This window comes from Bos javanicus, chromosome 6 (assembly GCF_032452875.1).
Source record: "Bos javanicus breed banteng chromosome 6, ARS-OSU_banteng_1.0, whole genome shotgun sequence".
Classification (NCBI taxonomy): Eukaryota; Metazoa; Chordata; class Mammalia; order Artiodactyla; family Bovidae; genus Bos; species Bos javanicus.
This window is the reverse complement of record NC_083873.1, coordinates 46,318,591-46,340,346: the sequence shown is the minus strand read 5'-3', so window position 1 is coordinate 46,340,346 and position 21,756 is coordinate 46,318,591. Positions and strand designations below refer to the sequence as shown.

The window sequence follows — 21,756 nt, the reverse complement described above, 5'->3', positions numbered from 1 at the left end:
ATAAATATATTTTATTAATTCTTATAATTTTTATGGGTCTCAAGACAGTATTCTTTTGATTTTTCAACCAGTTGAAAATGTAAAAAAAAGAAAAAAAAAATCCTAGCTTGCCCACGATACAAAAACAGGTAGCAGGGCAGATCTGGCCCATGGGCTGTAGCATGCCAACTCTTGATCTAGTGGGTAAGCCTAGAAAGAAGAGAGAAGACTACCATACATATACTTACCATTCATACACAGTCTCAGCAACTAGCAGTAGACTTTAAGAACAGACCTATTATTCATCTCTTCAGTCTTAATAAGAAACCAACTTCTGTTTTTTACACGTTAAAACTGATACTTTCTCTAAAATGTTCAAAAATTTTCCAATTTTGCCAAAAAAAAACAATCTTAGAACTAGATATTTAGCTTTATTTTCTTGAGTTCAGACCTTTATAATAAAATACCAAACAATTCTCTCATACACGCATCATTTCAACATTATGCTTTATGACACACTGATAGTAAATACCATCTGATTGCTGGACCTAAAGTATTAATACTACATAGAGATACAAATATCAGAGAAGGCAATGGCACCCCACTCCAATACTCTTGCCTGGAAAATCCCATGGGCGGAGGAGCCTGGTAGGCTGCAGTCCACGGGGTCACTGAGGGTCGGACACGACTGAGCAACTTCACTTTCACTTTTCACTCTCATGCATTGGAGAAAGAAATGGCAACCCACTCCAGTGTTCTTGCCTGGAGAATCCCAGGGATTGGGGAGCCTGGTGGGCTACCGTCTATGGGGTCGCACAGAGTCGGACACGACTGAAGTGACTTAGCAGCAGCAGAGATAGAAATATACTACACATTAATATTTCCTCAAATATCTCCATGTTTTTTGTTTATATTGCTTCCTTTCACCCTCCAATTTTAAGGGCTTTTTAAAATGAAAATGAAAGCAGAAAACTAAAAATCTGCCTAACATCCAGCACATGAAACATAGTAACTCAAAGCAGCAGAACACTTCTCAGGAGCAGCAGAACCACTGTGTAATTGCTGAAGCTGGGTGATGGGTTCATGGGAGTTCTCCAGGGTGTATTTCAAATTTTTCATAATAGTTTCCGAGACTACGATGGAGAAAGAAGGTCAGCTTATGATGTCCATTAAAGCCTCAGGAGTGGCAGTTAGAGGGTCCCCAGCACTGGGAGGAAGGCTCATGAACAGTCCTACCTCACAGGCAGGTAGACCAGGCTGGGCAAAGGCAAAGGCCAGCTAAAGAATTAGGGACACTTAGACAGCTTATTGTTTCTATTTTAACAGCTTTTTATAGTCTTTCTATTTAAATTGTTTTATTTTATTCTTTTAAAGTGACTTTTCGTTGTTTTTCAGTTCATCTTAGATTACAGGAGTCATTTGGATTCTGCAACTGAATACAACTAGTATGTAACAACCTGTTATGAAAACAAATATATTTCAAATACACTATCAGTAACACTGGTGTCAAAAGCCAAAATTTTAGGGGACGAGTGAGTCAGTTCATTCCCTATTCTTTCCTTTAATATCACAAAACTTGAGGAACAAATCGGTACATAAAACTTTTATCATATTTTAAATCTTAGGCCAGTATGGTACATGATTTTTTTCCCTTCTACTCAGTATTTTCAGAATTACTATAGAAATTAAGTAAGTGTAATCCTTGGTTACCGAATATAAACAGCATACAAATACTATTTGCATCACTTTAGTAGTCCTTATCCAGTCTTTCATATAATAAATATAGTCCTAATGTTCATAAGGATCTTTCATTCTGCATTATATAACTTGGTATGGAATAATAAAATTAAAATGAACAATAGCCAACCTGTGCTTTCCGCATGTATACCAAAGGTTCTTTAAGATGTTCAGGAGGTGCAGCAGGATGACTAGGTAAAGGAAACCTGAGGACAGAAAGAGGGAGCTAAATATTATATACCACTCTTGATAATTAATCAGTTTGTTTGCTTAGAAATTACTTACCTCTATAGTCCATGATATATGAAACAGAACATTTGCTAGCAGTTCTATGTACTTATACAAGGTACAATAACCTAACAAAACTTTAATTCTTATCCTGCTAGCATTGTAACTTTAAATTAGCAATTTAATGACATTAAAAGTTAAAGTGGAATTCATAGATTGAGGTAACTTTTAAATTATTTAGCTCTGTAAGTGCTCATATGAAATTTTCACAACTGTTAATTTTAGTATATAAATATTATAACAGAAATTTTTAAAATCTGAAATCTAAACAAGTCCATTAACTTACTAAAATATCAACTTTTCTCAATTCTCCCAATTTCCTTTTCCACAGAATTGAAATGATAGTATAAATACTCTTTTGTAATAGCCATACTTTAGCATGCAATATATTACATACTATATTAATTCACAGACTTAATAAAATTTTTAAAATTTAATGTCAAATTCTGTTTTCTGTGTAACATGACATTTTATATTCAAAATATATTGTTTTTATTAAGAAAACAGATTCATTTATTCAACATATTTGAGCCATTCTAGGTATATGGTAAGATTAAGACAGTGTCTCCTAGTCTCATGTACCTAATATTCTAGTGAAGAAAGATAGTCGATATTTATTAAAAAAATAAACAAATAAATAGAATAACATAAAAGAGTAGTAAATGCCATGAGAAAATGAGAGCAGGATAAAGTCTAAATGATTTGGAAGGGCAGGAAGGTGTCTAGGAAACCTAATGTTTGAATCAAGACATGAGTGAAAAGGAGCCAACCAACATTCCAAGCAAAAGGATAGCAAGCACAAAACTCTGAGGTGGGAAACTGCGGAATGTTTAAAGATCAGAAAAAGCCAGGATGGCTGAAATGAAATGACTGAGGCACAGAGTGATACAAAATCATAGAGAAGCCAATAGGAAAACACAACAATTAACATTTCCTTAGAGGTTTCAATCTCTTTCACAACTTATACCTCTAATTAAAATTAGTCATAGAAATTATACCCATGTAAAACAACCATATTCTAACAATCAAGAACCATGCACTGAGTTCTCAAGAAATTCCTCATCCAAACAGGGACATCTAAAGGGGAACTTTAGACAGTTTTACTAACTGATTGTTTCTAATTGTTTTTTCTGCTAAAATCTGCATTCCATGTACCTAAACAAATCACCTTTCCCCACTCACCAAAAAAACAAAAAACAAAAAAACAAAAAACACTGGTAATTTCTAGATACCTGAGTATCTCAAGTAGTATATTTTATACTGCTCACTATATTACTTGTAAAGATACATATGTTTTATGATGAAATGTAATTCTAAAATCCTTCCATTTTAACAGTAATTATTTCTAAATTTAATAAAACTTGGAAATTTAGAAACTTGAGGGCATTTACTGATGATCTTAAAGGTTATTTAGAAAAGATCCTGGTGGCTCAGATGGTAAAGAACCTGCCTGCAAAGCAGGAGACCCAGGTACAAACCCTGGTTTGGGAAGATCCCCTGGAGAAGGGCATGGCAACACACCCCAGTATTCTTGCCTAGAGAATTCCATGGCAGAAGAGCCTGGCAGGCTGTAGTCTATGGGGTCACAAAGGGTCGGACACGACTGACTGACTAACGCTTTCTTACTTTAAGGGTTATTTCAGACTTTATTTTTCTGGGTTCCAAAATCACTGCAGATGGTGACTGCAGCCATAAAATTAAAACACGCTTACTCCTTGGAAAGAAAGTTTTGACCAACCTAGATAGCATGTTCAAAAGCAGAGACATTACTTTGCCAACAAAGGTTCGTCTAGTCAAGGCTATGGTTTTTCCTGTGGTCATGTATGGATGTGAGAGTTGGACTGTGAAGAAGGCTGAGCACCAAAGAATTGATGCTTTTGAACTGTGGTGTTGGAGAAGACTCTTGAGAGTCCATTGGACTGCAAGGAGATCCAACCAGTCCATTCTGAAGGAGATCAGCCCTGGGATTTCTTTGGAAGGAATGACGCTAAAGCTGAAACTCCAGTACTTTGGCCACCTCATGTGAAGAGTTGACTCATTGGAAAAGACTCTGATGCTGGGAGGGATTGGGGGCAGGAGGAGAAGGGGACGACAGAGGATAAGATGGCTGGATGGCATCGCTGACTCGATGGACGTGAGTCTCAGTGAACTCCAGGAGTTAGTGATGGACAGGGAGGCCTGGCATGCTGCAATTTTTGGGGTCACCAAGAGTCGGACACGACTGAGCGACTGATGTGATCTGATCTGAAGCTCAATGAAATTTATCCAGAAAAAAAGGTAAGAAGTGGTCACCCCAAAATTATTCATATTAAAACGAAAATAAAGCTATTTATTCAGTTATAAATATTTATTGAGAATATACCAAGTGTTCAAGGTTATAGAAATACAGCAGAAAATAAAATATATTAAAATCTCTGTCTTCATGGTCAACACCGAAATCAGGTTGATTATATTCTTTGCAGCCAAAGATGGAGAAGCTCTATACAGAACAAAAACAAGACCAGGAGCTGACTGTGGCTCAGATCACGAACTCCTTATTGCCAAATTCAGACTGAAATTGAAGAAAGTAGGGAAAACCACTAGACCATTCAGGTATGACCTAAATCAAATCCCTTATGATTATACAGTGGAAGTGAGAAATAGATTTAAGGGCCTACATCTGATAGAGTGCCTGATGAACTATGGATGGAGGTTCGTGACATTGTACAGGAGACAGGGATCAAGACCATCCCCATGGAAAAGAAATGCAAAAAAGCAAAATGTCTCTCTGAGGAGGCCTTACAAATAGCTGTGAAAAGAAGAGAAGCTAAAAGCAAAGGAGAAAAGGAAAGATATAAGCATCTGAATGCAGAGTTCCAAAGAATAGCAAGAAGAGATAAGAAAGCCTTCCTCAGTGATCAATGCAAAGAAACAGAGGAAAACAACAGAATGGGAAAGACTAGAGATCTCTTCAAGAAAATTAGAGATACCAAGGGAACATTTCATGCAAAGATGGGCTCGATAAAGGACAGAAATGGTATGGACCTAACAGAAGCAGAAGATATTAAGAAGAGGTGGCAGGAATACACAGAAGAACTGTACAAAAAAGATCTTCACGACCTAGATAATCACGATGGTGTGATCACTGACCTAGAGCCAGATATCCTGGAATGTGAAGTCAAGTGGGCCTTAGAAAGCATCACTATGAACAAAGCTAGTGGAGGTGATGGAATTCCAGTTGAGCTATTTCAAATCCTGGAAGATGATGCTGTGAAAGTGCTGCACTCAATATGCCAGGAAATTTGGAAAACTCAGCAGTGGCCACAGGACTGGAAAAGGTCAGTTTTCATTCCAATCCCAAAGAAAGACAATGCCAAAGAATGCTCAAACTACCGCACAATTGCACTCATCTCACACGCTAGTAAAGTAATGCTCAAAATTCTCCAAGCCAGGCTTTAGCAATATGTGAACCGTGAACTTCGAGATGTTCAAGCTGGTTTTACAAAAGGCAGAGTAACCAGAGATCAAATTGCCAACATCCGCTGGATCATGGAAAAAGCACGAGAGTTCCAGAAAAACATCTACTTCTGCTTTATTGACTATGCCAAAGCCTTTGACTGTGTAGATCACAAGAAACTGTGGAAAATTCTGAAAGAGATGGGAATACCAGACCACCTGACCTGCCTCTTGAGAAATCTGTATGCAGGTCAGGAAGCAACAGTTAGAACTGGACATGGAACAACAGACTAGTTCCAAATAGGAAAAGGAGTACGTCAAGGCTGTATATTGTCACTCTGCTTATTTAACTTATATGCAGAGTACATCATGAGAAACGCTGGACTGGAATAAGCACAAGCTGGAATCAAGATTGCTGGGAGAAATATCAATAACCTCAGATATGCAGATGACACCACCCTTATGGCAGAAAGTGAAGAGGAACTCAAAAGCCTCTTGATGAAAGTGAAACTGGAGAGTGAAAAAGTTGGCTTAAAACTCAACATTCAGAAAACGAAGATCATGGCATCCAGTCCCATCACTTCATGGGAAATAGATGGGGAAACAGTGGAAACAGTGTCAGACTTTATTTTTGGGGGCTCCAAAATCGGTGCAGATGGTGACTGCAGCCATGAAATTAAAAGACACTTACTCCCTGGAAGGAAAGTTATGACCAACCTAGATAGCATATTCAAAAGCAGAGACATTACTTTGCCAACAAAGGTCCGTCTAGTCAAGGCTATGGTTTTTCCTGTGGTCATGTATGGATGTGAGAGTTGGACTGTGAAGAAAGCTGAGCACCGAAGAATTGATGCTTTTGAACTGTGGTGTTGGAGAAGACTCTTGAGAGTCCCTTGGACTGCAAGGAGATCCAACCAGTCCATTCTGAAGGAGATCAGCCCTGGGATTTCTTGGGAAGGAATGATGCTAAAGCTGAAACTCCAGTACTTTGGCCACCTCATGCGAAGAGTTGACTCATTGGAAAAGTCTCTGATGCTGGGAGGGATTGGGGGCAAGAGGAGAAAGGGACGACAGAGGATGAGATGGCTGGATGGCATCACTGACTCGATGGATGTGAGTCTGAGTGAGCTCCGGGAGTCGGTGATGGACAGGGAGTCCTGGCGTGCTGCGATTCATGGGGTCGCAAAGAGTCGGACACGACTGAGTGACTGAACTGAACTGAATGAATACAAAGAAATGAGGATCAGCAGATAGGAACAATACAGAAACTGCATGTCACTCTTTACTCCTCCCTCTTCCTGTCTCTCCAAATCCCTCTAAATACCACCCATCTTTTACTACTTCACTGACACTGATTTGGGCAATGACATTACTTGCTTGCATTCATCTGACATATTCATAAGCAGTCTCCCCTGCATCTACACTATCTTCAACCTATTTGTCAATTTGCCTGGCTGTTTGTCAGGAGTAGTGTGTTCTTATTCACCAGTGATTGTATTTCCAGTGTCTAGCATAAGACCTGGCACATACTAGATACCGAGTACATTATTGAATGGGCTTCCCAGGTGGCTCAGATGGTAAAGAATCTGCCAACAATGCAGGAGATGTGGGTTCAGTCCCTGGGTCAGGAAGATCTCCTGGAGAAGGAAATGGCAATGTACTCCAGTATTCTTGCCTTGAGAATCCCTTGGATAGAGGAGCCAGGCAGGCTACAGTCCATGGGGTCACAAAGAGTCAGACACAACTGAGCATGCACATATGCACATTTCTAAATAACTAAAATGCAAATGTGATCATATCACTACTAAATCCTAAAATGGTATCCAAATGCTTTTAGGATCTAGTCTACAAATCCTTGAGTAACAGGCACAAGCCTGCCTACAGATCCAGCTTCATTCTTTCCTATGGCCCTTTGCCCTCTACCATCCAGCCGTACAATTTTTATTCTTCCAATATATAACATTCTTTTCCACCTCTAAACGTCTGTGGGCTTCCCAGGTGGCGCCAGTGTAAAGAATCCACCTGCCAGTACAGGAGATGCAAGAGATCTGGGTTCAATCCCTGGGCTGGGAAGATCCCCTGGAGGAGGAAATGGCAACCTGCTCCAATATTCTCACCTGGGAAATCCCAAGGACAGAGGGGCCTGGAAGGCTACAGTCCTCAGGTTTACAAAAGAGTTGGACACGACTAAACACATATGCATGTGTGAAACATCTGTACCTGTTGTTCCCTTGTGCCCAAAGCATTTTTCTTCTCTATTCCTTCCCCTAACTGTAGCTTTGCTTTCTGATCTCAGTCTGAATATTATTTCCTGTGACAAGTCATCATGACACCTCCAGTCTGAGTTACGCACCTGCCCTATGTACTGCTTGTACTTACCCTTTTATAGCACTTACTATATTCTACTGTAATTGCGTCTGTAAAGTCTCTGTGCCCCACTGGGATGTAAGCTCCATTAAAAGCAAACACTATCTACTTACTTGTGCATTATGCCAGCACCTAGCTCTGAACATAACAATTGTTATGTGTAACATTTACGACTAAGAGGGCAAGAAGAACTATGATTAGGAGATTTTAGAGATGCCCAGGTCTACTACCTGAGGACTCTCTTAGAGAACACTGTGCATGTCTATAAAAGACTGACCTAGTCTGGTGATCTAGTGTAAGGTACTCATTAATCTAAAAATCTGTCTGTTTTGAGGCCCACTATCATTAAACATTTATATGTCTCCAAAATATGGTAGACACTTGCATATATATACTATAACAGCAAATTGTGGTATCTGTTTTTATAACATATACGTATATGAAAGGTTAAAAAGGTTTATATATTCTTTTAATTTGTATTCCATAAGGAAAATAATATATCTTCTAATTCTTTATATGCATGCTCAGTCTCTTCAGTCATGTCCAACTCTTTGCAACCTCATGGACTATAGGCCCCCCTGGGTCCTCTGGTCCATGAGATTCTCCAGGCAAGAATACTAGAGTGGGTTGCCATTTCCTTCTCCAAACTGCTCTACATAAAATACAATAAAGACTAGGAGACAAAGAAATGGGTACATTTTCAAAGTAAAGACTTTCTTAAATATTTACAGTAAATATTTAGGATTAATAGTTTCACTAACTTTTCTCAATTCAAAAAGATATTTATTGTGTGCTAGCCCTAGGGGTGGCTCAATGACTACTTGCTGACTCCATGTCATTTATTTGATGCTATAGGAGATACTCAAAGAAATGTAAGACATAATTCTTGTTTTAGAACATTTTTAATCTAGGTAAAAAACAAGATGCAAGTATATGTGAGAAGTAGTAAAAAGTATGGCTTTAGAATATGTTTCACTAGAGGTGAAATCCCAGCGCTGCCATTTACTAGCTACATGATTTTCAGCAAGTTACTTAAGTGATCTTAGACTCAGTTTTCTCTTCTGTAAAATAATTAGAATAATAAAATCTACTTTGTAGGGTGTTATAAAGACTACCTAATATAGACAATGCCTATAAAGTGCTTATTACCACAGTGCTGGACATAAACATCCAATCAATGTAAATTATCACTGATATAATATTAAATAGTTTTTAGCACAATAATAGATAAGGTATGCAATTTTGAAGTGGAAAGAGCTAACCTGGGCTAGTGTTATGTTTCATGTAATAAAAGACTGTAGAAATTTTTCTGCTATACTTGTTAAATAAAAATCTGACTAAAATCTTTGGAATGATTACTAAAATAAGTATGACATGAGCAAATTCCAGGTATGATGTATACAGCTCACATGGCCACATTTCTATTAGGAATGAGAGTATGTGCATTTTTTTTTCAGTTCCAATCATTTATATTAATCGATATTTCTATCTTAGTTTTGCTTTATTTACCTATGCATCTAATGGTTTCTACCCATGAAAAATGGACCAGAATACGCTAAGTCCACTTACTTTTCTGATTTGCATGAGGAAACACTTCTTCCCCAACTCCAGATGTGCCCTTTCATATAAAACGAACTGCCTCCCTGTAACATACTTGACCTCTTTCCAGGGCTTTACTCACTATACCCCAGAAGAGCATAAATGCCCTCTCCAACTTTTAAATTTTGGAAGAAGAAACTGAATATGCTCACAATGTTATTTAAGTAGAAGGTTAAGTCTGAGTCTGCAGTTCAGCTAAAGAGTTTATTTTGCTCTTGCCCTAAGCTATGTCCTCCTACCCAATCTTTATCACAAGTAAAAGTATAGTTTTGATTTCCCATTTGCCTTTATATTTTATTTTCTTTATTTGTTCAGAACCCAAGTGAGGAAAACAGGCAGTTTTACTGAACTCTTTCAAATATCCCAACAAGTTATTCAATATTTATAAAATACTTATTTAATGTCTATTATATAGGATATTAAGGATATTACAATGAATGAAATATTGTCCATGCCATCAAGTAAAAAGGCACTCTATCTCACAGAACAATTTTCAGGAATGCATTATGCCACAAAAATAGCAATCATCAGTAGTATCTACTGAGATGAGAATCTAATATCTGGAATTATACACAACAGATGCTATTATTCTGCCAGTATCAGAGACAAAGACACTGAAGTTACAAGCTTAATAGACAGGCAAATCACCATGTCCATATTAGTTTAATCAACTCATGGTATCTCTACTACATTTGGGGAGTTTTAAAACCTTACTTGTCATGATAAATACCTTTTCCTTTAGTGACTAGAACCAAAGGTATAATCACAATCAGCTTTACTTAATAGATGGCACTTTATGAGTTTAAGAGCTCAAAAACCAGCTCAAAAGATAGCAATAAGCAAAGAAGCAAATAACTAATTTTAAAAACCTGTGTCTAAGCACAAATCCACAAGCATTCATCTCTTTGTTTTAGAAACAATTCTGGTAAACCAGGTTATTTCCTTTTCCAAGTAACAGCAGATTAGAAGGAGCAAATTGGAAACAGGAGTGTGAGAAACTAGAGAGGTTACGGATACAGATACACTGATAGCAGGGAAAAAAAGACTTAAGAACTCAGTTAGATCATAAACCTCATGAGGGCAGAAACTGTTCACTGTTCTATGCTATATCCCCAGTGCCCACTATAGTGCTAGCAATAAATAATTGATGAATAATGGAACATTAAGTAAACTACAAAGGTTAACATTTGGGATCCATAAGTCTTGTAATGAAAAATAGTTCTACACACTTCAGCAAACTCGGAGAACAAATTCAGATAAATAAAAGCAGTAATATTCTTAATAATGAATATTTCAAAAAAGAGTTAGTTGTGTTTAAAATGGTCAGTATATAAAGACAGAAAAAGGATAATGTCCAATATGGCAACAATAAAGAGAACACTGGTAAGCTTAAATTCTCTGGAATACTAACTTTTGAGAAATATCATATTCCCTAATTACACTGGATTAATGAATTGTTAATATAAAACATTTGGTCAGTAAAAACCCCCACGTATTAATTCTCAGGAAGACTACAATTGAAATTGTAAGTGAAACTCACTTGAAATGCTATATAAATGCTAATAAGAAATAATAACAATGAGTACACATAGTAAAACTATATTCATTACTTACAAAGCAAATATAGCTAAATGTAATAAGAGTATCTCAAAATAGGGAGGAAAAACTCACACACTCAGTTCACTATACACAGCATTCTGAAGTTTTTTCTCCCAACCTGTTTTAAAAAAAGGAAAACATATATAAACATATTAGTTTTTTAAGTAAACATACATTAAAATTAAATTTATTTCACAAAAACTTTAACATCATATTTACTGTGAAAGAACTTTATCAACTGCCAATTGCTAATGTAAAGTGTTATTCTAAAGAATTATTTCTTATATATTTACCAATATTCCCTTGGCTAACACTGAATACAAAGTCGTCAACATGATTCATTACTTTGTAAGTAAAACTATGGTGTCATTTTCTTAAGATGAGAAGAATATTTCCTTCTTCCATTGTTAAGGAACTCAACAAATGCCAAAATCTTTGGCAGTTGTACTGTCAGTGCTATGAGGAACATGCCAACGGAAGGGCGAGAAACAGCCAGGCACTTGACAAAGATCACAAGTAATTCATGACAATTACCTAGTCAGTAAATTCCTAAACAAGAGAAGCAGACTATTATGAGGCACTACCAGTCAGATCAGTTCACTTGGCTACTAACTATTATTTCTGATCAACTTATTTGGGTAAGTAAACCACTTAATATCTCAGCTCCCAAGTGCAAAAGCTTAACAGCTTGCTCTAAAAGCTGAGATCTTCTTCTGTTTTCTTTGAAGGGTAGAAAAGAGAGAAAAGAAGCAGAGAAAGAAAAAAGTCACAGATGAAAGGTAAAAGACAAGATAGTTAACCAAGGAGATTTTAATACATTCAGGATGTATTTTGACCAGGAAGGTAAACACTATTTAAAACTGATCAACGTAAAGCAGTTATTACCAGTGTTCCTGAATTTCTGCAGAAATGTCTGAAAGTTCTAATTCACTGCAGATAAAAACCTACCCTACCACTCTTCCACAATTTTTACAAGTAACTAACTGCTGATACAATATCCCCTCAAAATAAAGTCTTTCCTTATTTTGCTTTAAAGAATTAGAGAAAGAAAAATAAAAAGCAACTTACAAACCTGATATTTTAAAGAATTCCTTAATATCTTCTTTTAGTGATTCAAGTTTAATCTCAGGTCTCTGAAGACTGGCCTGATTTTAGAAAGAAGAAACAAAAAGACAGGTCAAAAGTAGTCATTTGGGGTGATACTTAATGCTAACGAGATGTTTAAAAAGGAATGTCCAAATGTGTGTGTGTGTGTGTGTGTGTGTGTGTGTGTGTGTGTTAGTTGCTCAGTTGTGTCCAACTCTTTGAGACCCCATGGACTGTACCTCACCAGGCTCCATAGGATTCTCCAAGCAAGAATACTGGAGTGGGTTGCTATTTCCTTCTCCAGGGGATCTTCCCAAACCAGGGATAGAACCTGAGTCTCCCATATTGCAGACAGATTGTTAGCATCTAAGCCACCAGGGGAGCCATATATGCATACTACCATTTAAAACACCCCCTTTGAGATCAGAGCTCCTGAGCATCTGGAACAGCTCGTAAGACAGAATACTCATATACTTTTAAAACAGAAGATCTGTGATAGGACACTAGAATCTACTTAAAATATTAAACCTTGTAGCTAATGAATAGTTAACATCTCCATCTAAGACTTTCATTTTTATGAATATTTAACATCTATTTTTCTAATAGGAAAAATACTTTATAAATTCATTCTCTTTATACTTAATATCTATGGCATCTACATGCACCTAATAGCCAAAAATCCTGATGCATCCATATAACTGGAGCTTTGAAGAGTGTCATTCCCTTTGGACTGCTGCTCTGTAAACCTGCATTTGTTGTACATATTTATGGAAAATACATAAAACTACCCACTCAAGATTGCCGGGAGAAATATCAATAGCCTCAGATATGCAGATGACACCACCCTTATGGCAGTAAGTGAAGAAGAACTAAAGAGCTTCTTGATGAAGGTGAAAGTGGAGAGTGAAAAAGTTGGCTTAAAGCTCAACATTCAGAAAACGAAGATCATGGCATCCAGTCCCATCACTTCTTGGGAACTAGATGGGGAAACAGTGGAAACAGTGTCAGACTTTATTTTTGGGGCTCCAAAATCAGTGCAGATGGTGACTGCAGCCATGAAATTAAAAGACACTTACTCCTTGGAAGGAAAGTTATGACCAACCTAGATAGCATATTCAAAAGCAGAGACATTACTTTGCCAACAAAGGTCCGTCTAGTCAAGGCTATGGTTTTTCCTGTGGTCATGTATGGATGTGAGAGTTGGACTGTGAAGAAGGCTGAGCGCCAAAGAATTGATGCTTTTGAACTGTGGTGTTGGAGAAAACTCTTGAGAGTCCATTGGACTGCAAGGAGATCCAACCAGTCCATTCTGAAGGAGATCAGCCCTGGGATTTCTTTGGAAGGAATGATGCTAAAGCTGAAACTCCAGTACTTTGGCCACCTCATGCGAAGAGTTGACTCATTGGAAAAGACTCTGATGCTGGGAGGGACTGGGGGCAAGAGGAGAAGGGGACGACAGAGGATGAGATGGCTGGATGGCATCACTGACTCGATGGACGTGAGTCTGAGTGAACTCCGGGAGTTGGTGATGGACAGGGAGGCCTGGTGTGCTGCGATTCATGGGGTCGCAGAGAGTCGGACACGACTGAGCGACTGATCTGATCTGACCCACTCACAAATGCTTATTAGTGTCTCTTTCATCTTCAGTTGAAGGCTTTCTATTCTACTGGTTTTTCACACTGTAATTTTTACCAAAATAATAATTTCTTCAACTTATAATGGCCTCAATTACCTTTGAAGTGTTGATATTTCATCACCTAGCTCTATCAAATTCTAGAGACATATGTCTTAAGAAGGGCCTCCCTTGTGGCTCAGCTGGTAAAGAATCCACCTGCAATACAGGAGACCTGGGTTCGATCCCTGGGTTGGGAAGATCCCCTGGAGAAGGGAAAGGCTACCCACTCCAGTATTCTGGCCTGGAGAATCCCATGGACTGTATGGGGTCACAAAGAGTCGGACACGACTGAGCGACTTTCACTTTTACTCACTTTATGTCTTAAGAAAGCATTTCTCTTACCATATCTCACAAACATTTCTAATTAAGAAATCAAAAACTGATCTTATATTCCATTCACTACCTTTCTCCTTCTCTCCTATTTTTAATACTCATCCATGAAAATTACCATTCACCAAGTCAGAAATTTCAGTTATTCTCAATTCTACTCTAATTCTTCCAAGATTTTAACATCTCTCTGGGAAGATGACATTGGTAGTAGGGAGACTTTTTTGTTTTAATCTCCATGATCTCCACACTGAAACCAAGCAACTAGACAACAAAACCAAAATCCCATGGAAAACACTCACAACCAAACTTGGTAATAACATATTCCCCACAAACCTAAAATACAAGCAGTTGGGGACAAACCAACAACCACAAGACTTGTATGGTGTTAGCAACTATAAAAGGAAAGAGCAGAGGGGTTGTTGATGAATATGAAAAGAGGAAGACCCCAAAATTGCCAGCAAGTATTCACCGGAACATATGAAGAGCTAATTTGAGAACAGGAGCTGACACTGGGAGGGTTGTTCTCTAATCCAAGACAGCAGACGAGGTCTAAAGACACTGGAGCAGCCTCACACCTATGAATACTTGAAACTGACCAGACAAGTCTCTTCTCCCTTTCTAAGAAGAAAAACTTGATAGAGTAATGAAAATTGAAGATGACAAGGAACCAACTTACTACCTTGAAAACTGATTAATAAATGAAAAGGCATCTATCTAGCCCGACTTTCCTACAGGAACTATTGTTTAGTCACTAAATTGTATCTGACTCTTTTGTGACCCCATGAACTGTAGCCCGCCAGGCTCCTCTGTCCGTGGAACTTCCCAGGCAAGAATACTGGAGTAGATTGCCATTTCCTTCTCCAGAGGATCTTCCCACCCAGGGATCAAACTCGTGACTCCTGCATGGCAGGGGAATTCTTTACCACTGAGCCACCAGGGAAGCCCTACAGAAACTATATCATTTGGTAACCAAATAATAGATATGGAGAAATGTCTCTTTATAAAATACTCCAGCTAGAATAACTAAAACAGGTATGATATAATTAGAATACCATCATTTTGCAATGTCTAATCAATTATAGGCATTGAGGAGAAATAGCTATTAACTTTGCAAAAAAACAACCAGCCATTATGTGCTTCTCAATGAAAGAGGACTCCAGTGCCAACAGCTGTGGTCACTGAGATGGCACCTGAGTCTGATCAAAACCCCTGAATCCAACTGTCAACTTACAGGTCATACAAATGACAGAGGAACATGTTAATCCGAATCATGGAACTTCAGCATCAGAAGGGATTATAGAGTTCTTCTAGGCCAACTAACCATTTAATGACAGATTCACCTCCCCTCTCCAAGGAGCTTTTTTAGCTTAGAAACTCTCAGTTTGAAACTCTATGCTAGCTTTCCCTACCTTTAGTCAATTCTACCTTGGAACTATTCTGTTAGAAAATCCTTATTATGAACTAAAATAGATTCCCCTTAACATCTGCTACTATCATGTCTTCCCCTCTGCTCCACCTTACTCCAAGTTCACAGAAAATATGCCAAATCCCTTTTCTGTGAGAGATCTTCAAATACTCAAAGTTAGCTATTGTATCTTCCCAGAAAGTTCTCAAGGTCACATACATTTTCAGGTTCTCCAAGTTCTCTTCATTTGACATATTCTCCTTACCACTCTGGTCATTTTCTCTAAGCAAAGTCTAGTCCAACTTGTCTTCTACTGTAGTAACTTCCTAATTTACCTCTCTATTTCACTCATTCCACTACACCACTTATTCTCAAACTTTTAAGTCTCAGGACCCTCATTCTTAAAAATCATTGAAGACTCAAGAGTACTTCTGTTAATGTGGATTATATCTACTGATATTTATAGTACTAGAAATTAACTCCTCAAAAAATAAAAAATTGAATTTCTGTATGGTCCAGCAATTCCAATTCTACATACATACTCAACAGAACTGAAAACAGGGACTTTTACAGCTACTTGTACACTCATGCTCATCGCAGCATTATTTATAATAGTTAATATATGGATGCAACCCAAGGGTCAAAGATAAATGAATGGATAAAGAAAATGTTGTATGTACACACAATGGAATACTATTCAGCCTTAAAAAAGAAGACAATTCTGGCACATCTACAACATGGACAAACCTTGAGGACATTATGCTAAGCAAAATAAGCCAGTCACAAAAAGACAAATGCTGTATGACGCCACTTATATGAGGTACTAGAATAGTCAAATTCATAGAGACAGAAAGTAGAATGCTAATAGCCAGGGACTGTGAAGAAGGAGCAATGGGAAGTTAGTGTTTAATGAGTATTGAGTTTCAGTATGGGATGATGAAAAAGTTCTGGAGATGGATGGTGATAATGGTTGCACAAAATGTGAATGTGAATTCACAAAAAATATGAATGTACTTAATGTCACTGAACTGTACACTTAAAAATGGTTAAAATGGCAAATTTTATGTTTATCATAATAAAAATATTTGTCAATTCATTTTAAAGTAATAAATATAAATCTATTATATATTAACCAAGATATTTTTATTTAAAAGAACTATATTTTAAGAAACAAAATTAGTGAGAAAAAGAGGCCCTGTTTTACAGTGCAAATGCAAATATCTTTGATGTTTGGACAGTAGAAGACAACTGGGCTCTTCACCCCGCTGTAATATTCCATCTGTGGCATGTGTTGTTCTGACTAACATATGCGAAAATCAGTGTCACACAGGCAACTGGAAAATGATATTTTAATATCCTTTTCAGATATTGTGGATATTCTCCTTTGATAGTATACTAAATTTGACAACTAGTAGTTTCCTAAAGATTAGCTGAAATGTGGAATTTGAATGAACTTATAATTTCATGAACTTATACTTTCACACTTTATTGGAAAAACATGTATCGATCTGCCTTGCACTTTGAATCAATCTTCTACTTATACATGATTTTGTAACATTACATATCAATCATTTCAAACATATTAACAATATGTGGTGGACATATTTCATTAAACAATATCAAAAAGTAACATTTGTTAATATCACCATCAATATCATCAGAAAAGTATTTAAGTATTAGGAAGCCATCAAATTCACACTGATGAAAACAAGTTTTCCAGAATCCAATTTTTATGTAAAGCCTGAATTTTATAATTGGCAATATATAACAGTTTTCCTTGAAGTGATAGGCTCACTTTGCTCATTTTAGAGAAAATATCTGCCAAATATTCAAGTGTGAATAACAGTTTGTCAACAGTTCACGCTTACAAGTAAAGATGTTTCATTTTTTAAAAAAAGGCAATCCAGTTTGTAATTTAGTTAATCACTGGAGTGGTCTTCCTCTAGATAACCATCTTATTGCAATACACAGCAGTAGTGTCTTACTCATAATTTCCATTTCAGCAAACAGATTATTTAAAAATTAGTATTCAAGAAATGAGACGTAATAAAATTTATACTTGTTTACTGTTGATCAAGAACACTTAAACACTTAGGTTATGTTTTAAAACTGTGTGTTGGTGAAAAATACAGTGACTACTAGTAGAGTTCGGTACTAGTTCCCCGATTTAAACTCATCACCATTGCTTTTGTAGCATCAGTGTAAATGTCAGCACAATGAATATTTTTTTAAAAGGCCTTTGTATTATACAAAATAGTTTTGACCTGAAGGGGTCTTAGGACCCACCAGGGGTCCACAGACTATACTTTGAGAACCACTGCACTAGGCTTCTAGAGCATAAGTCTTTCATCTCTGAACCAACATAATGCTTATCACACAGAAGTACTTCATAAACGTGTTTTCAGTGAACACATTGCACTAAAGATTACTTAGGCCTACACCTACAAAACCCCATGGGAACGGAATTCCCTGATGGTCCAGTGGTTAGGACTCGGCACTTTCACTGTTGTGGCCTGGGTTCAGTTCCTTGCTGGGGAACTAATATCCCATAAGCTATGTGGCGCAGCCAAAAACAAAACAAAAAACACATAACACAAACACAAATGGGGGTGGGGGAATGGCTACAAATAAAAAAGCATTAAAACAAAAAACATAAAAAGATGGCCAATTTAAAAAAAAGCTAACTCCACTATGTTACGACAGAGGAATCATCCACAGAACAATTAATTCTAATTTTAGAAACTAGAAAAGGGGAGAAAAGGCATATAGGCTGAGTGGATGGACTGAACAGAGGTATGTAAAAGTTCTGGTGCACTATCAGTTTGTAGAAGGGTGGATGCTCCAGGAGAATATAGGAAGGAATAAAGTGGAGGATGAAAGTAGAACACTCCCCATTTCTATCTAACCTGCTCACCAGTGCCTGACTAGTGTTCCCCAAAACCATCTCAATGTCTTCACCCTCAAAATACCTCAACGACCCTTTCACTGCCTATGAAATAAAGACAAACTCATTCTGGCATTTCAATCCCAATTTATAAAATCTTATCTCTCTAGAAGCGCCCTACAACAAAAAGCTACTTAGCCTTGTCACCATTCCCACATCAGGAATTCACTCCCATCTTCCCCACTTTAAGTGCCATCCAAGCCTTCTCCAAGTCCAGGGGTCTCCTTTCAATATAGTATATACACCTATTCATTTGCATTCTTCCTTCAATAATTAACTGAACACTTCCGACACGCTAGTTGCTCAGTATAAAGGGAAAACCATCACAAAGTCATCCCTTACCCTTGTAGAACTCAAAATGTATTTAGTGAGGTTAAAAAAAAGAAAGCTAAGACAGAAGTATGATTTTAAAAATAATATATATATAACCCCCTCCCCGTATCAAATGCAAACATTTTCATCACTAACATAATTGCTTTGGACTTAATCTAGTTTTTCTAAAGAGCCCATCACCACCACAGAAAAGAGTAGCACAGAAACATATACGTTACCATATGTAAAACAGCTAGCCAGTGGGAATTTGCTGTGTGATGCAGGGAGCTCAACACAACACTCTGTGACAATCTAGAGGAGTGGGGTGGGGTGTGAGGGAGGTTCGAGAGAGAGGCGAATACATATACCTATGGCTGATTCATGTTGATGTGCGGCAAAAACCAATACAACGTTGTAAAACAATTATCCTCCAATTAAATAAAATTTTTAAAAAAGATGCTCTGGGGTTCTAGGGGACTTCCTTGGTGGTCCAGTGGTTAAGACTCTGTGCTTCCAATGCAGGGGTGTGAGTTTGATCCTTGGTCAGAGAACTAAGATCCCACATGCCATGCAGTGTGGTCAAATTTTAAAAACAACAACAACAACAAAAAATGATGCTCTGAGGTTCTAGTCTCATGACAACATCCTATCAGTTATATTATTCCTTCTCTCTCCAAAGCCTATCTCCTTCCAGGTTCCTTCCTTTACAACTCTTACAACTCTATTATTCATAATAACAATCTGAGCAACAAGACTTATTAAGCACTTAATGGAATGGAAATAGCATTTAAGGTTTTATACAACATCCATTTTAAACACAAATAACACATGATACAAAATAATGATGACCTGGTGTGAGACATCAAATTTGGAATCAGGCTATCACTCTACCATCTAGAGGATGAATGGGCAAATTCAACTTTAAGATGTAGGTTGATTTCATAACTTAAGAAAACACAGAAATCAAAAACCATATGCTTTTTCTAGAAACACAAAGTTCCATGTTATTACACCAAGATTTTTAAATAAGTAAACTTTAGTATACGAAAGGATACATTAAAATACTACAAGAAAAGCACTAACGACAAGGGGGAAATCTGAAAAATCATTTATATTTGGCTTTGAAATACTCTGTGTGATTTTAATTTTTCTAATTAAGTTGGGCCAACACTGCTTTAGCACTTTCTAAATATAATACAGACAAAATGAAGGCAGTGCAGAATATGGTCGTGGCAGGAAAACGCCCTCTTGACTAAATTTGTAAAGGCCTGTTACAAACAGCCAGTTGTTTAACCATACATTATCAAAGCTGATTGTAAAGCTGTCTTTTAAGAGTTAGCTGACATTTCTAGCAAACATCCGAGGTATTGGACATAAACTAAGGCAAAGTTATCACATATATTTTCAAGTCCAAGACTACATTACATTACTTTAAAAGGATCTATAATTATATTCTTTTAAAGTAGGAATCTATAATATCACAGATTTCCTATTTTATCTTAAGAATCAGGCAAATACATGTTTTTGAATTTCCTGCGAACCATCTCCTTATACTCCTTTATCAGTTTTGCTTCCTCCACTTTTTATTACCTCAAGGCAATTAATTCCCTGATGTTATATGTATAGATACATAACCCTTTATTTGAAATCCTACAACCTAAAAAGCTTAGAAAATTAAAGCTGTTTTTTTTTTTAACTGAATTGATGGCAAAATCTGTCCTGACTTAAACTCATTTGGTAGGAAAATCTACTGAAAATTCATACATTTTGCTGCATAAATACTAATGTGTAATTACAAGGTGCAATAAAACGATAAATAGTAAGGATTTAAATAACATACAGAATATGCAGGAATTACCTTTCTAAAATTTGAAAAATGCTAATTCCAAAACATACCTGCCCCTAGGGTCTGAATAAGGGATTGTGGATCTGTATTTATGTGCAGGTTGGTACAAGGGTAATTGCAGTTTTGGACCATGAATTTGAAATCATTATAACTAGGCTCAAACATCTTTATTAATCAAAATAGGAACGATTACAATCAACACATTTTTGCCAATGAGAAATAAGTTTACTTCTGTAGACCAAAAAATCCGCGCTTCAGGATTCAGTGAGCTCTTGGAAAGCATTTTCTGCCTCCTGCTGGTTGTGGAAGGATTTTCCCTACAAAAAGTCATCGAGATGCTTGAAGAAGTGGTAATCCACTGGTGAGAGGTCAGGTGAATATGGCAGATGAGGCATAAATTCATAGTCCAATTTGTTCAACTTCTGAAGTGTTGGTTGTGTGACATGCAGTCAGGCATAGTCATGGAGAAGAATTGGGCCCTTTCTGTTAACCAGTAACTGTTGCACACATGCAGTTTTCCATGCATCTCATTGATTTGCTGAGCATACGTCTAAGATGTAATGGTTTCACCAGGATTCAGAAATGTGTAGTGGATCAGATTGGCAGCAGACCACCAAACAGTGACCATGATCATTTTTTGGTGCAAGTTTGGCTTTGGGAAGTGCTTTGGAGCTTCTTCTCTGTCCAACCATTGAGCTGGTCATCTCCAACTGTTGTATAAAATCCACTTTTTATGGCATGTCACAATCTGATAGAAAAATGGTTCTTTGTTGTTGCATAGAATAAGAGAAGACAACACTTCAAATCAACATTTTTTTTCAGTTAGCTCATGAGGCACCCACTTATTCCACTTATTGAGCTTTTTTGCCTTTCCAACTTGTTTCAAAAGCCAAACAACCATAGAATGGTCGATGCTGAGTTCTTAAGCAACTTCTCATGTAGTTGTAAGAGGATCGACTTCAACGACTGCTCTCAATTGGTCAAGTCTCAACTTGTGGGCTTTCCCAGTGGCTTAGACAGTAAAGAATCTGCCTGTAATGCAGGAGACCCGGGCACGATCCCTGGATCAGGAAGATCCCCGAAGAAGGAAATGGCAACCTACTCCATTATTCTTGCCTGGAAAATCCCATGGACAGAGGAGCCTAGTGGGCTAC

General features: G+C 37.3%; 1 protein-coding gene across 3 annotated transcripts in view; it reads right to left on the bottom strand.

Moving 5' to 3' along the window:
* The window catches only part of TBC1D19 (TBC1 domain family member 19), a 159,653-nt gene that overhangs the window by 118,951 nt on the left and 18,946 nt on the right, over positions 1–21,756 (bottom strand). For 2 of the 3 annotated variants that reach the window (XM_061419855.1, XM_061419856.1), the window contains exon 1: positions 1,847–1,928. Coding sequence is in view for 1 of the 3 variants with exons in the window: in XM_061419854.1 (XP_061275838.1) it covers positions 1,847–1,922; positions 11,077–11,122; positions 12,077–12,149 (195 nt within the window). In the remaining 2 variants the exon portion in view is untranslated. Of the gene's footprint in view, positions 1–1,846; positions 1,929–11,076; positions 11,123–12,076; positions 12,150–21,756 lie in introns of those variants that run through there. The other variant, XM_061419854.1, reaches the window with a different exon arrangement.